The sequence below is a fragment of the Coffea arabica genome, chromosome 6c (assembly GCF_036785885.1).
Source record: "Coffea arabica cultivar ET-39 chromosome 6c, Coffea Arabica ET-39 HiFi, whole genome shotgun sequence".
In the NCBI taxonomy this organism is placed as follows: domain Eukaryota; kingdom Viridiplantae; phylum Streptophyta; class Magnoliopsida; order Gentianales; family Rubiaceae; genus Coffea; species Coffea arabica.
The window spans coordinates 55,070,118-55,085,577 of record NC_092320.1 but is presented as its reverse complement, the minus strand read 5'-3'; the positions used below and the strand labels follow the sequence as shown (position 1 = coordinate 55,085,577).

Sequence of the window (15,460 nt, the reverse complement as noted above, 5' to 3'; positions counted from 1 at the left end):
ATAAGCACAATAAGACTCGATTACAAGTCATAAACCAATTCCACATACTACCAAAATAGGGCTCCATAAGAACGTATAAGTACTAGAGTAGACTAGGGAAAGTCCGGAACTGAAGTTAAGCTCTAAACCCTAAAAATAGTTTTTGACATCATTTAGCGGTTTTGACACCATTGGCACTACGATTGTCAGATGGAGGTGCAATATATACCGTTTCGAAGCTAAAAGAAAGGTCTACAATGTTGAAGAAGGCCACTCAGTCCAGTTTGTAGTGAAACTAGGTCAAAAATTCAATGTACTGAACCAGAACCGCAAAAACAGGTTAACAAACCGCATTCTAGTTAAATAACCGTAATTCAGGCTACTAAAGTCCAATTCAAGTGATTCCAAAGCCATCTGAAAGCTAAGATACCAGGCTATGTTTCTTAAGAAGACATCCACAACCAAATCAGAAGTATTCCCAATCAAATTAGCCAATTACAGAAGCAATTATCAAGTTCGGGTAGAAACAGGGCAGCAGGGGTATTTCAATCTTTTCACAAGCTACGTTGTTGCAATTGAGCTGAAATTTTGCAGGCCTCTCTAAAATATCATTCCCTACAACTTTCATGTTTTAACCCAAGGCTAATTCAGCCTTTAACTATGAGGAACAGTGCCGGACAGAATGAGGGGAAATGAAACCCTAACTTCCACAATTTCCTTTCAATACGGAAATTTCCTGCAATTAACCACAATTTACACCTTCTAGCTTCATTCCAGATCATTTCCCATCACCATACAAAGCCACACCATATTACACATATGAAACAGAAAATTCATGGAATAAATAGAAAAATTCACCAATCTCAACCCAATTCAAGAAATCTTTCACCCCAATCACACATTTAATCAACACAAATCATTACTTTGACATTATCAAGACCAAAGGAAGCATTCCCTAGCTACTCACATTGAAATGCAAGAAAAGGAACAACTTGGCACCTTAATTCTCCAAACCACTCCACTAGTCACCTCACAACCACTCACTTAAGGAGTTTCATGGAGAAAATACAAGATTAAATGGTTGGTTTGTTGGATTTGAGCAAGATTGAAGCAAGAATTTGGAGAGCTTTTCCTTTCTTTTTGCTTGGAGTTGGCTGGCCACAAGAAGCTAGGAAATGAAGAGATTTTGGTTAATTTTTTTGATTTATTTGGTAAAAGGGTGAATAGTAGTCAAAAAGTAAAATTAATCTCCAAGTGACACTTGTCACTTTTAGTAAATGCATGGTTATCTCTTTGTTCCTCTCACACCACTCCACTTGGTAACCTCTAATTATCTCATAACACCCGATAAATTAAACCCAGCATCCAAAACTTAACCTAACTGGTCGAATTTTTCTGAACTTTCCGCACTAGCGGGTCCCACGTCCGGTATACGCTCTTAATTTCTTAAAAACTAACCGATACTAGAAAAATCACCAAAAAACTATATTTACTCATAAAAATTATCTAAAAATTTTTCTAATAAAGAAAATGCAGAAAAACATGCCATTAAATATAATAAAACCTAGAAAATGGAAAAATTACGGGGTCTCACAGATACGCTATTGTGCCTTTTGTGATTTCTTTTTTTATGGATACATATTGTTTATATTTTTGCGGACTATATAGATTCTAAAATATGTGCCAAATAGTGCTCTTTGATTTCTGAAATTTCGCTGTTGCAGGAAATATTAGACTTTGTCTATGTATGTGTGATGAGAATAAATTAGCATCATTTGTCCTGCTCCATGAAGCATTACTTTTCATTTCGTTAATTGCTGGGTTACTGTTTAGAGTTATTTATTTGAATCATTTGTGAACTCTTAATTAGAATTGATAAAGTCTATAGATCCTTTGTGAAACTAGATTATTAGTTCACTATAGGGTTCTTATATGATTTGGTAGTCCATTTTCCAACCACCTCTCGTGCAAGTGGGGTAGTTTTTTTTTTTTTTTTTAAATTCAAATGACCCGACCCTACTTTTTACTGCAACCACTCTCGCCTCCAAATCCCTCAGTTTCATCATCTCTTTCTTCCTCCTCCTTCCCTCAACAGAGACAAAATGTAGAAAGAAAAAAATGAAAGACTTGGAGACAATATTTTATGACATAGCTTAGGAGTACATTTCATCGTTTACCAATAGTTGCTTAATGATTTCATCTTATTTCTTTAAAGAAGTAAGAGTAAAAAGTTATGTTAAGAGAATTTCGATATGAATCAAAATATTCTTCTACACAAGTCTCAGTGGATGTGCTTGATAGATATATATTATGACCTAAAAACAATTTTATCCCCAGTGTGGTCTTAGGTGCTATTGGCGTACATTCAGTAGAATAGCTTGAAAATGGAACTTTCATATCTGCATTTTGTCAAATTATTTGGCCTTGTATTTTCCATGAACTTTACACTCCATAATTATCTTGACTGATTAGTTCATTAATTCTCCTTCAGTTAAAATTGAGCCTTTGTCTCTTTACACAATTGAAAATTTTTATGATGTAGTTATAGGGAATTAATAAGGCTTGCAAGGTTCAAGCAAGCTATGTTTCTGAACTGAATGAGTCGAAAGTTCCTAATAAATGTGAAAGCAAATTTGATGAAGATCAAGAATTAGAGTCACTTATAGATGGACAGATTTGCTTTAAGGTCAATCCCTTTTCAAGTGGTATGTTTTGAACCTTGAGAAATAATCTTACCAATGTGGATTGTCGACCATAATTTCTCCTGCACTTGGGTTATAAGAGCCTCATTCGTTTGAAACATTTACTAGTAGTTGAAGTTGCATTTTGGTTGTTGTTGAAATTCGGTGTAGAATCTATATTGTATTTTAGCATTGTACGCAAAATTAGTCACTTTGCTACAAATAATGGGTCCGTTTGAAAGGTGTGTTTTTTTGTATATTTGTATAAAACTTTACCATAATTTAGAATTAGTAGAAAAATTTTTATGTATTTAAGAGTTGGGAAAACAATTTTTCTTTTTTCTTTTCCTTTTCCTTTTCTTTTTTCTTTTCTTTGTCTCTTTCTTCTTCTTCCCTTCCTCTACCCTCCTTCCACCTTTTCCACTGCTATCACCCCACTTCTTTCCCCGGCGCTAGCGTTGGAACCTCTCTCCCACCTGTTTTCTTTCTTCCCTCCCTCCCTCTCTCCTCCCTCCCTTGGTTGGGTGGGCACAAATCTTTTATTGCCGTGCAATGCACCACAGGAATTGCCTAGTTGTAGTTAATTGGAATAAAACGATCCAATCTTATATATTGTGGGTTTATTTATTTATTTATTTTACTTTTCCATTCTAAAATTGACATAAAAAAAGGGTTAATTCCATTATGTATTCTTGAACCATACCTCAACTCCCACTTCATTCGCCAAATTTCAAAATGAGACATTTTAATTCCTAAACTATAAAATTCATCCCATTTAAGTAAAATCGTTGTTGGAATCCATAAATGTAACGGAAAAATTGCCTAAAGCTCATTAAATGCTTACCATAACCAAAATAAGCCAAACTTAATAGGGACATAAATGTAATTTTATAGATCGTTAAATCCTTTTTTCCTTCTCACCGGTAGATCTGGATCCATCGTTGCTATGAACAACAACTCCTTTCCCACCATTTCAACCCACTAAAAGTCTATAACCTGCAAAATAGCCCCATCACCAGCATATTAAAAAAAACTATAGCAACAATTTCCTTATACTTCATTGCCATAGATTTGGCATGATTGGAATAGTCTTACAGACACAAGAAAGCCAAAGGCAATAGTTCATCAGAATGACCGAGGTAACTGCATCCTTAATCACAAACACAAAAAAAAATGCAATCAATAACCAATCCTTAACAACAAGCCACATTTACTGTCAAAACAAATGCAATCAATAACCAATCCTTAACAACAAGCCACATTTATTGTCAAAGCAAATGTGCACCTTTGTGACAAACAAAAACACATTGACATTTAGAGCAAAAGCATAAAAAGAATTTATCTGAAATTTGGAAATCAAGATGGAAACTAGAAGCCCCTTTCACCAAAGTACGTGCGACGACCATCCAAGAAACTGTTAATAAATCAAAGAATATGGTACAACATAGCAAAAATAGATGGAGTTAGAAGGAGAAGGAGAAGGAGAAGGGAGTTAGAAGAGGTCAAGCGTGAGAGAATAGATGGAAAGTAATAACGGAAAAGGACTTGAAAAGTGAGCGAATGTGAAAATTTTTGGTTTGTAATAAGTTGAACAGTTCGCCAGTTGGGGAAGGAATGAGGGTTTTGTTGTAATAGATCCTAGACGTGAAAGTAGAAAAGGAACGAAGAAGATGACAAGAGGAAAAAAACGAAAAAATAGAAAATTTTGTCGAATAACAACAAATTTAAGGGGATTTTATTGTTTTGGGAATTACTTTTCTATCCTTTGTAGGTTTGATTTATTTTGGTTACAAAACAGAGCTTAGCAATATTTCCATTAGTTTTGTAGATTCTGTCAAGAATTTTACTTAAATGAGATGAATTTTATAGTTTAGGGATTAAAATATCTCATTTTAAAGTTTAGGGACTAAAGTCGGAGTCGGGCTATAGTTCAAGGGTATAAAATGGAATTAACCCAACAAAAAAGGGAAAAAGCCCAACTTTAATTTTAAAAAAAAATATATACATATACACACACAACTATCATTATACAAATGATAGTAAAGACGTTATACCAATAACAGTGACAAAAACCATAATAATCATATATCATTAACAATAATAATACTAATACTAATCTTATGAAAAAAAACCAAAAACAAATTAATACCAGTAGTAATAGTACTATTAGTACTAGTTATACAAAAGGCATTCTTTAATTTTCATTTCCGTAACGGGTAACTAATCCTAACATCAAACTCCAGGTGACATTAATTTCAAAAAAAAAAAAAAAATCCAGGTGACATTTATCAAACTAAACTTTCCTTTTTCGCAAGCCAGAACGCCACTCCTCTGATTTTTCTCTTTCTTCATCCGTTTTTCTACCGAGGAAGCTCTGATGATGGACTTCAAAGCTAGATGGAGCTTCTCCTTGCTGTATCTCATCTTGATTTTCGCATTTGTACATATAATTTATAGCTGTATAATGTCCCACAAACTCACACTTGATAACCAAAAAGTCAGGCTCAAGAAACAGCCACAGCTCCCTTTACGCTTTAGCTCTGATGGGACCTTCAAAATCCTCCAGGTTCGAAGAAATTTCAAGAGAATTTTAGGTTTTTCTTGATTTTCTTGGAAAATAAAGATCTGGGTCATTGACCATTTTCTGTGTGTGTGTTTTTTTTTTGGCCTGTTGATTTATTGGTTGTTTTAGGTGGCTGATATGCATTATGGAAATGGGGCGGTGACTCGGTGCAGGGACGTTTTGGAAAGTGAGTTTGAGCACTGTTCTGATCTCAACACCACTCGGTTTCTCAGGAGGCTGATTGAGGTTGAAAAGCCAGACTTTGTTGCTTTTACAGGTATTTTGGTTATGTACTATGCAATAATTGTTTTATTTTATTTTATTTTAGAAGAGGCAAGTTTTGTGGGATTAGCTCCATATGACAATATATCTTGCAACCATTTGCGAAATAAAATTAGAAGCAGAAGACAATTCCATGTTTGCTAGATTTTTGGATGTAAAGCCTTTCTGAGAATCTTTATGCTCCTGTTGTTTTCATATCTATTTGGCAATAGAAGCAAGGATTACAATTGAGATTGGAAATTATTTCAAGCCATCTATCGCTGGTTTTGCCAAAAGATTAATGTGCATAAACTGCAGCCAGTAAATCTTAGTTGTCGTGGGAAGTGAATCAACAGGTTGCATTACAATGAAAAGTCTATATTTGTATGTTGTGGCTCATTTTGTATCTGAATCCACTAATATTAAGTATTTGCTAACGAGTTTTTTCATGGGAAATGGTAATTAGAAAATAGTGGATGTAGATGATCTTTGACATATTAAAGCTGATATAGCAGTTAGCATTTCAGTGTTCCATGGAAGCACCATCTCTCAGTCTGTGAGGTAAAAGCCGGTAATTTTTGTCTTTTATTTACTTTTCTTTTTTTACTAGTATTTTTTCCCATTTTTAGTATCTGAAACCATAGATGGCAATTGAATTAAAGCTGAAGTGAGGAAGATCTGTTATTTCTGCACAAACTTGTGGGCTGCATGTGTGATCTGATGTGTGGTAAAAGAGTGAGTACTCACACTCAAGTATTAGGAGTATATGCGAATAACTTTGAAACAGTTGAGGGAAGAGATTGTAAGAATTCTACTTAAGGTAATGTAATGTAGATTAATGTTTGTTCTTGCATAGTAAAGTAAGAATAGACAGAGTTATGCTTATGTACTGCTGCTACATATAGGTCAAATGCTCTGGTAAGTGCATGATCATTAATTACCATGTGTATGTCAAGAGTAGACGAGCTCTCTTCTATACTGTATTTGGTGGTAGTTTAAATGCCGTGTGGCTTTTACTGAGTCACAAACCACCTTCACTATACTGGATTGCTGCATAGTCTCACACAGAAGATACAATTTTTATTCAGTTGCTCATTTGGCACTCTTCTTGCCGCACTACTGTGAAACTTGATACGACTACAAAATCTGTGGTTAAATCCAGAGATGGGTTCTAAAATTTCATAGCAAGGGTTAGAATCTGTTTGAGTGAAAGAAGAATCAAGTGTTATGTAAAGGCCCCATACAGAGAGTTAAACTACTTCACCTGGAACAAATGTTTTTGCTTCTTGGACCAATGACTTCAGACTTTCACCGTTCTTCTCTGTTTTTGTTCCTTTTGCTCATTCTTGTCCTTAATAAAAGTAATTGCTTCTTAATGTCATGCAAGCTTTTGTTCGCTAGCTTTGCTTATCTAGTATTGTTTTTGCCTTGGAATTTAACATTAGTAATTGCATCCCAGGTGCTCACTTGATTTAAATCTTGCAGCTATTTTGTAGTGCAATGTGGTATACGGACAGAGTTTTAAGAAGAATAATGCCTTTATTTTTGTAGAGATGCAAATTATATTGTAGGTTTCCTTGTTAAATGTGAATGCCTCACTAAGCTATATCCTAAAGCTTCAGCAGTATATCAGCTCACATATGTGTATTGGTTGAGTTAGCAAACGCTGAGCCTTTTTATGATCTGCAATACACTGTCTGCACCACAAACTGTAAATTCGGGGTGAAAGATAATTGGATATGATACTTGGGTGGAAAATTCAATTAGTTTTTGGCATTTAGTGGTGCATGTCTAGTTGTGTAACTGGGCCTTAAACACTCTCAAGAGTACAAGTTAGGAAGCATTTGAATTCTCAGCAGAAATGTTCATGATTTTGAGCAGGAGCTGTTGTTATGGAAAGTGAAACATGGAGATTTTGATCATACATAATTGGTATAACTGATATTTTGTATGATAAGTCTATATGTTGCTTTGTCAAACTATCTTGGACCCATCTATTTGATCCTTTCTTTGTTAATGGCAAAATGTTTTTGGTTTTTTGCATTTGTTCTCTGTGATCTAAGAGACTTTATCGATCAAATTTCATAGACTAGGCGCCCTTTTTATCTTTTTCTTGTCCCAGAAATATGTGGTAATGAAATATACCTCTAACTTATGCTGTAATCTAATTGGTACAGAACCATTATGTTGATAAAATGGCCCTTGATGAGTGTTGTGCTATGAAACCAGTCATAGACCATTCCTTTTGGTCCATGCATTAGAAATCATTTAACTAAAGCTTCTAATGACACTTGTCATATGTATCTTTTTGTTTTTCTTAAAGCACAGAAATAGCAAGTAATGGTAAATAAACTGCAGGAAACAGGATGGTTTTTTTATTTTGGGGTATTAGCTAAAACAAAGAAGTTTCTCACTAATTATATAGCCTCCTTTTAGGAACACCTTGGTTTCTGTTATTCCCAAATTTTAAATGGATCGGTCTAACGTGTGACATTGGAACACATTTGAGGTTGGTCTGAAATAAACTAGTGTATGCTAGGAAGTGTGATGGAGGACATTTGTGTTAGAATCAACATGCCAACTTCATGAGTTTACTGTTTTTACTGAGTAGGTTTAGGTGCCTGACTAACTTGATGCCTTCGATGAAAGCCAAGGTGAGGATGTCATATAGCATGTGGACAGAATCTCAAAAATTTAAACATTAGAATTTGTTAATATGACTTTTCTGGTGTTCCGGCTATTTATTAGGTTTATGCAGTTCCCAATTTTTCTTTTGCAATTTTGCTTGGTTGTACTGCCAAAACCTGCATACATGTTTTACACACTAAATTGGGGAAGGATTATCACTTTACGTTAGTGACATGAAATGTGCTTACCGTGGTCTGCCTTCGTTATCTCTGTTACACCTGTCTATAAGTGCAAAATTGTTTATGTCATACTTGAGGCTAGACATGCATATGCCATTACATACAGATAATGTCCATGCAGTTGTTGTCCGTTTCTGTGCAAAGTCCATCCTTCTGCCTTGCCAGCATATGCATAACCAGAATTGTTATTTATCAGCTGACCTATGTCCATTATAGAATAGAAAAACCTTAAGTTGGGCTTATAATGGATTTGTCAAAAATTCCAGGTTTTTTTATATGAATTGAAAACATTGCTAATATAAGTTCAAGAATGACGATCCAACTTTTAATTAGATATGTTGATAAAAGGAGTTGCTACTTCACCTTGTAGTTTAAGAAAGAGTGTCAGTAAGTGTTTCTTTTGGCCTAATAGAAGGATATTTGGAATCATAATCATGATGTTTGAATTTGGAATTTTCAGTTGGCCTCCAATGTCTGGAATTGATGTTTATATCTTTTTTCTTCAAGTTGGAAAAGCAAGATACTAGAAGGAATGCCTTGAAAAGACTGCATTAGCATTTTGGTAACAGTTTGTGTTTTTGGATAATGTCGTATGGAAAGCAAGAGGTCAGTGGTGGTTGAAAACAAGATTTTTGAAAATTATAGCATTTACATGTACCCTTTTTAGCGGACTTGATAATGCACAATCTGTAAATGCCATCATCGGCAAAGGTTAATTATGCAGCTATTATGGTCTGGTTCTACACAAGATCATGAGTTTGAAGGGTGTTCCATAGTGGAAAGAGTAGCTAATTGTAGAAAATTGGATGGCCATCTTGTTGTTAAATGTGGCAGGGGGTGGGTTTAGGTTGGTTTTAGTGTCAGATTGCTAAGAAAGTTGACAAAATGATATGTGAAGGATTGTTAATTCATTCCCAAAGTGATTCATATAAGTGCTCAAGCTCAAACTTACACCTGGTCTAAGTTTATCCTTCCTGGTGATTGTTAATTTATCCTACCTCAATTTGAAAACTTTCCAAACCCTTGAAAACTATTCATTAGTGCCTTAATTATGGTAGTCATTCAAGACAGAAATTAGCAGTGACGTCTGCAGCTTGCATTGCTGCTGAAACAAACTTCAAAACTTCCTTTTTGTTGGGTCTCTCTTGTTTCTCTTATGGACTCCAGTAGTTAAGCTGCTCAGGCAACAATCAGGATTGTACATTTCTTATCAACTATTCTCCTTGTGATTGATTACAGCATTTAACCTTGGTCAGAAAAACTTTACATGTGAAAAAAGAAATGTCTTTCATTTTTGGAATTTTGGTTTTAAGCACTTTCCTACAGAATTTCACTCTCCCTCTGTCATTAATGTAACTTCATTCTTTAGGGGACAACATATTCGGGACAAGTGCAACTGATGCAGCAGAATCCATGTTCGAAGCTTTTGGCCCTGTCCTGCAATCTGGAGTTCCGTGGGCTGCAGTTTTGGGGAATCATGACCAAGAATCTACTATGACTCGTGAAGAATTGATGTCTTTCATCTCTCTCATGGATTATTCCCTGTCGAATACCTTTCCATCAGCAGAGGATAATCTCGAGTCTTCCAACCAAAATCCAGTAAAAAGAATTGATGGATTTGGGAATTACAACCTAAGGGTATGGGGTGCTGTAGGTTCCCCATTTGCTAATAGTAGTGTTCTCAACCTATATTTTCTTGACAGTGGAGATAGAGCTGTTGTTGATGGTATACGAACTTATGATTGGATTAAGCAATCTCAACTTAGTTGGCTCCATAGTGTTTCCAAAAACTTTCAGGTAACATGAGCCCAGATTCCGTGCATAATTGGACTTCTTTGTTTCCAAATATTTATTATGTTTTTCCTTGTCATGGTTTTGGGATCATTGGTTGGCATTTCCCATATGTCAGTTACTTGGCAAAAGATTTCATTGTCCACAAGAATGCACAGAAACAAAATATTAAACAGAAGTCTTTATTTTTTATTCTCATAAACTGTTTTTTTCCCTTTTCTGGTTTACAAGTTGCATGGAAGAGATTTCGCCAATTTGATTTAACGTCTTGCAGGCAACACAATAACAGGGACAAAAGCCAGAAAATGGTCAATTGGCTTGCATACCCTTGACATGGTCAAATCCTCCTGCATTGGCATTCTTCCACATTCCAATTCCAGAAGTGCGTCAGGGTCCCATCATGGAGATTGTTGGCCAGTATCGGGAGTATATAGCATGTTCATCAGTTAACTCTGGAGTCCTACAGACCTTCGTCTCTATGGGTGATGTGAAAGCTGTATTTATGGGTCATGATCACACCAATGATTTCTGTGGGAAGCTACATGGCATCTGGTTTTGTTATGGTGGGGGTATTGGATATCATGGTTATGGCAAGGCTGGCTTGCCAAGGAGAGCAAGGGTTATAGTGGCAGAACTTGGGAAAGGGGAGAAGGCTTGGATGGGTGTAGAGAGGATCAAGACATGGAAGCGACTTGGTGACGAGAATTTAAGCAAGATTGATGAGCAAGTCTTATGGGAGAGATGGTCATCAAGATGATGGGCATTTCAGGTACTTTGGTTTAGGATATTAAATACTACTTTCATTCTTTTATTTGTGTTTCACTTCGTATCAAGTTAGGTGCTGCTAGTATGATGAAAGCTTGAGCCTAGTAGCTTAATTCGAGCATTGAGCGGATCATAATTGAATTCATGATTTAATTTATGCTAGTTTTTGTAAGTTGACAGCCAGAAGGATAGAATTAGGTTTTAAGCCACATGTAGATTAAAGTATTGCTAGGGTTTGAAGTCATTGGCAATTAATCAGTCCTCAGCTTTAAAAGCAACCAAGTATCCCTCTACCAGATGATGCTGACTTATATGTTGTATGCAAACAAAAAGATAAAAATAGTGATCCTGATTTCTACAGTGTATATCTTTTGTTATGGTGTTTAATAGGAAGCTCGGACCATCCCATCTACTCCTCTTTTATCCTTTCTTTTTGATAAATTTGTGTAATTCAAATAGTTCTTGTCAAATAACCTTTATCATTCTGTTTCATTCTTCTGTTGCATTTGATGGTAGACCTGATGAGGATTCTAATAATAGGTGCATAAAAAGCTCATAGAAGCTTGTACACAATAGTTTGTAGTCTCGCACTATCATGCAGTAGGGATTTTTGTTCCCAATTCTTACAATGTTCCGTTCTCACGCATCTCATTCTCCCTTCCATCCCCCAACCCACTCACCCCACCCCCCTCCCCCTTCCCCAAAAAAGAAAAAAAAAAAAAAACCCTACTCCTATAAATTGTAAATGCATCTGGTTTAATTCAAAAGCTTGAGAAGCTGTATTGCTTGGAAAATACTCAGATCATGAATTTTATATTGCTCTTCCTGCTCTTGGCTGTATGAAATCAAAGTTGTCAAGTAACACTGGAAATGGCTAATGATTTACCTGAAACTAAAAGACCACTTCTATGTTGAAAATTTTTGTAGGATTGTCTCGTGTCGAATCCGTCTTAACCCCAATGACTCTGCTTCTCCAGGCTTTCCAGCTTCTGAATACATCCTGTTGAAGTTGTATCTTCCTTGCAATGCTTGTATTCTCCTCTTCTTTTTCTTGTTGGGACAAAATGTCTTGATGTGGGAAATTGGTTGTGGCTGTTCGGATTGGTGCCCTTGCCAATCACATTAATGTTGACAGAAATTCAACAGTTTGATAAATATTAATTGATCGTTGTTACACTGATATCATAAAGATCTTTCGTGATACTATTTGAGTGGATGCATTCCAGATGAGCAAAAAGATGACTTCAAATTTGATGGAGATTATTCTAGTATATAATTAAAAATCTGTTTGGTTACTTCTTTACTTGTGGTATAATAGTAGTGTATCATACTATTATTGTCGTTTATGATATAATGAGCCACTGTTATTATACCATGTACAATTCAAGCATTGCAGTACAAATTTTAAAACCTTCTTTTCCTGGCATTGTTGGCAATTATCTGGCATTTTGCAGTTAAATGTTTTTTGTTAAAAATTATTTTGTTGAGAAGTGGTAAAATGAAAATGTAGAATTTTCATTGAAGTATACTACTAATGCAGGGTTAAAGTCGTTGATATTTGTGATCATCTCAGAAAGAATTGAGACAAAAACTAGTCTGTGTGTATTTCTTAACAATGGTACATACTAGAAATATTTTTGATGCCTAACCTCTTGTATCCATAATCACATCTTTTTCAGAATTTACAGAGATCCTAATGAAATGAACCTACATATCACAAAATATCTCTTTTTTTTTTTCCTTTTCTTTTTCACTTAGTTGCTAATTTACATGTTTGGTAATCTGATTTTCCATGAGAAAAAGGAACCAATTATAAATGCTATAAAAGCTCTTTATTTCAGTGTGATTTTTTTTTTTACAACTCCTGCTGAGAGTACGGATTAAAAGACAACTAGCATGGCCCAGTGGTCCGTGGTAGCAAAGATTGTTCTACCTTTAAGGCTTAGGGTCCGTTTGGGATTGCGGTAGCTCTGCGGCAGCTTGTTGAAAAGTACTTTGCTAATAGAATTTTGAATAAGGTACTTGTCAAATGCTTAAGTACTTTTAAATATATTGTTTGGAAATATAATTCAATAAGTATTTATTATATTAGATAATATGTAATTTAAAAACTTTTAAAAGAGAAAATTTAGTTCATAATATAGGATAAGATGATTAAATTTGATATTTTATTTTGTAAATCATAAAAGCTACTCTAAAAGTACGAAATTTGATCTTTTGTTAAAAGTGTTTTTAACGCCAAAAGTTTTACTCCTAATTTTATGGGATGATATTCATCAAACACTTTTAGAGTATTTTAAGCATCTAAAAGTACTTTTTTTTTTTCAAAAGCACCACAACCCCAAATAGGACCGTAATCACCAAATTGTTTATTGGATCACTGTGGAATTCACTTTTTTATTGTACTTTTGCAAGGCATTATGTTAAAATAAAAAAAAAAGAAATAAACCTGCAATATTATCCAAACTTTCCCTTAAATGATATATGGCGGTACAATAAAAATTATTCTCAAAAAACCAATGGGTGCTTCCAAAACAAAAAGAAAAAACAAAAAGGGTGACATTAGACAAAAGCTTTGCCTTACACTTAATTTCTGGGTTTGATTGACGTTTTTTGGGCCTTGCTCTCAAAGGTGGAATACTCGGTGGCGTCGCTGTCGGAAGAGAAGCCAACGATTGCAAAAGGGGTTTAGCCGTTTGAGAGAGGAGAGGTAAAGCATTGCCTAGAGAAATGGTGTTTCCACAAAGTGACTCAAATCTAAATGCATTGTTGAGTTTGTTTATGGATGACCATTATATCGTGATGAGCTAGGCGTTTTCTTGACTTAGGTGACTAGAGGGGCTGTGATGCAATTTGTGATAAATAAGAAGGATTTCCAGTTTTTTATTACTTTTTAATTTAAATGACAGATTTTGCTTCTGACAAATAAATAGCACACTTTTAAAGGTTTCACGACTTTTGAGGGTTCTCACGGGGTTAAAGTTCATAGAAAAGCGTCCAAAAGTCTGCTAACTTTGACAAAAAAAAAAAATAAATAGCACACGACATATATGACTATCCTTCCGTCTCCATCCTATCTCCAGAATGACCAAAAAGTCACATGACATACTCTCCTTTTCGATTTATCCCAAAATTTTTGTCACTTTTCAAATATGATAAAGAAATTTGTTGTGTTTTCCTGATTTTAGCACTTAAAAGACTCGCATAAAAATGTGGTTAAAACTTAGGTTGTGGGGTCTAGGAAATGTCATTAGATGATTGTCCACTTCTCAATTTGGGCGCAGGACACGTTCATTTTTCTTTGTTTTCCGAAAGCACATGGTCCTACTCCTAGTTTTCATGCTCGCATCGATTTAAATTTTAGGGATAATTTCAGAAATACCAATAAAATTTCACTGAGCATATACTTAGAAATACCAATAAAATTTCAGAAATACCAATAAATTTTAGGGGAAGTTTCTGACAATTTCATTGAGCTTTCCTGAGGTTTGAAAAATTATACATACCTCCCTTGTCATTTAAAATGATAATACTACCGTTAAATATTTTAGTGGAATTCTTTTGTTTGGTATGCTTATACTTAGAATGATTTTAAAATTATTTTTTCATTCTTTTTCCTTCTTATTTTAATTTTTGCCAATAAAATTGTAAAATTACCACTATTATCTTTAGTTTCTATTGTAACTAAATGTTGAACTAATGATTTTTTTTGATGTGTTAACTTTATATGTAATCGATGTTTTTTTCTAATCTTTGTTTCCTATTTTTTGGTATTAAAATTAATAATAAATCAAAAATAAATTGCCCAAAATCACTACTAAATTATGATAATCCTACTACTCAAAAAATTCATAAATTCTGAATCAATTATTTCAATATTTTATTTTCTATCTTATAAATCTAAATCCATAATAAAATACCATCAAAAGTATCATATTATAGTGATAAAATTATTATTATAGTTGTTTATCAAATAATAGGTACGGACATGAAAAATTCAGCGTCTTTTCCTTATAATTATATTAGATAATTTTATAATTCTATGGGGAAGTAAATTAAAACTCATTACACAGGGGTTTTTTTGGGTATTCATTTTAAAATTTGACCAAGTCAATATTATTTTAAGATTTTGTTACTAAAACTAGGGTTGCAAACGAGCCGAACCGAGTCGAGTTTTGAGCTAATCGAACCGAGTCTCGACTAAATTTTACCGAGCTCGAGCTCGACGAGCCAGCAATTTTCAAACTCGAGCTCGACTCGAATCAAGTCGAGCCAAGCTCGAGCTCGAAAAAAATAAAAAAATAATTATTTTATTTTTTTAAAAAATAAAATAATATTTTTTTCTTAATAAATAATAAAATATTAAGGATATATACGTAATTTTACTATGAAAATAAAAAATAAAAAATATATATATAATATACGTAATTTTATTATTAAATAATAAATAAATAAATAAAATATATATATATATATATATATATATATATATACTCAAGCTCGCGACGAGCTTAATATTCTGAGCTCGAGTTCGAGCTCGAGCTCGACTCGAG

At 34.2% G+C, this 15,460-nt stretch overlaps 1 protein-coding gene across 1 annotated transcript; it reads left to right on the top strand.

The window, feature by feature from the left end:
* The first annotated feature begins 4,852 nt into the window (after window positions 1–4,852).
* Window positions 4,853–12,132, top strand: LOC113691435 (probable inactive purple acid phosphatase 28). Its single transcript, XM_027209564.2, has 5 exons — window positions 4,853–5,226; window positions 5,353–5,500; window positions 9,721–10,148; window positions 10,432–10,911; window positions 11,835–12,132. Exons 1-4 carry the CDS (start codon window positions 5,038–5,040, stop codon window positions 10,897–10,899), a joined length of 1,233 nt encoding a protein of 410 aa, XP_027065365.1. The 5' UTR covers window positions 4,853–5,037; the 3' UTR covers window positions 10,900–10,911; window positions 11,835–12,132.
* Window positions 12,133–15,460: the final 3,328 nt, after the last annotated feature.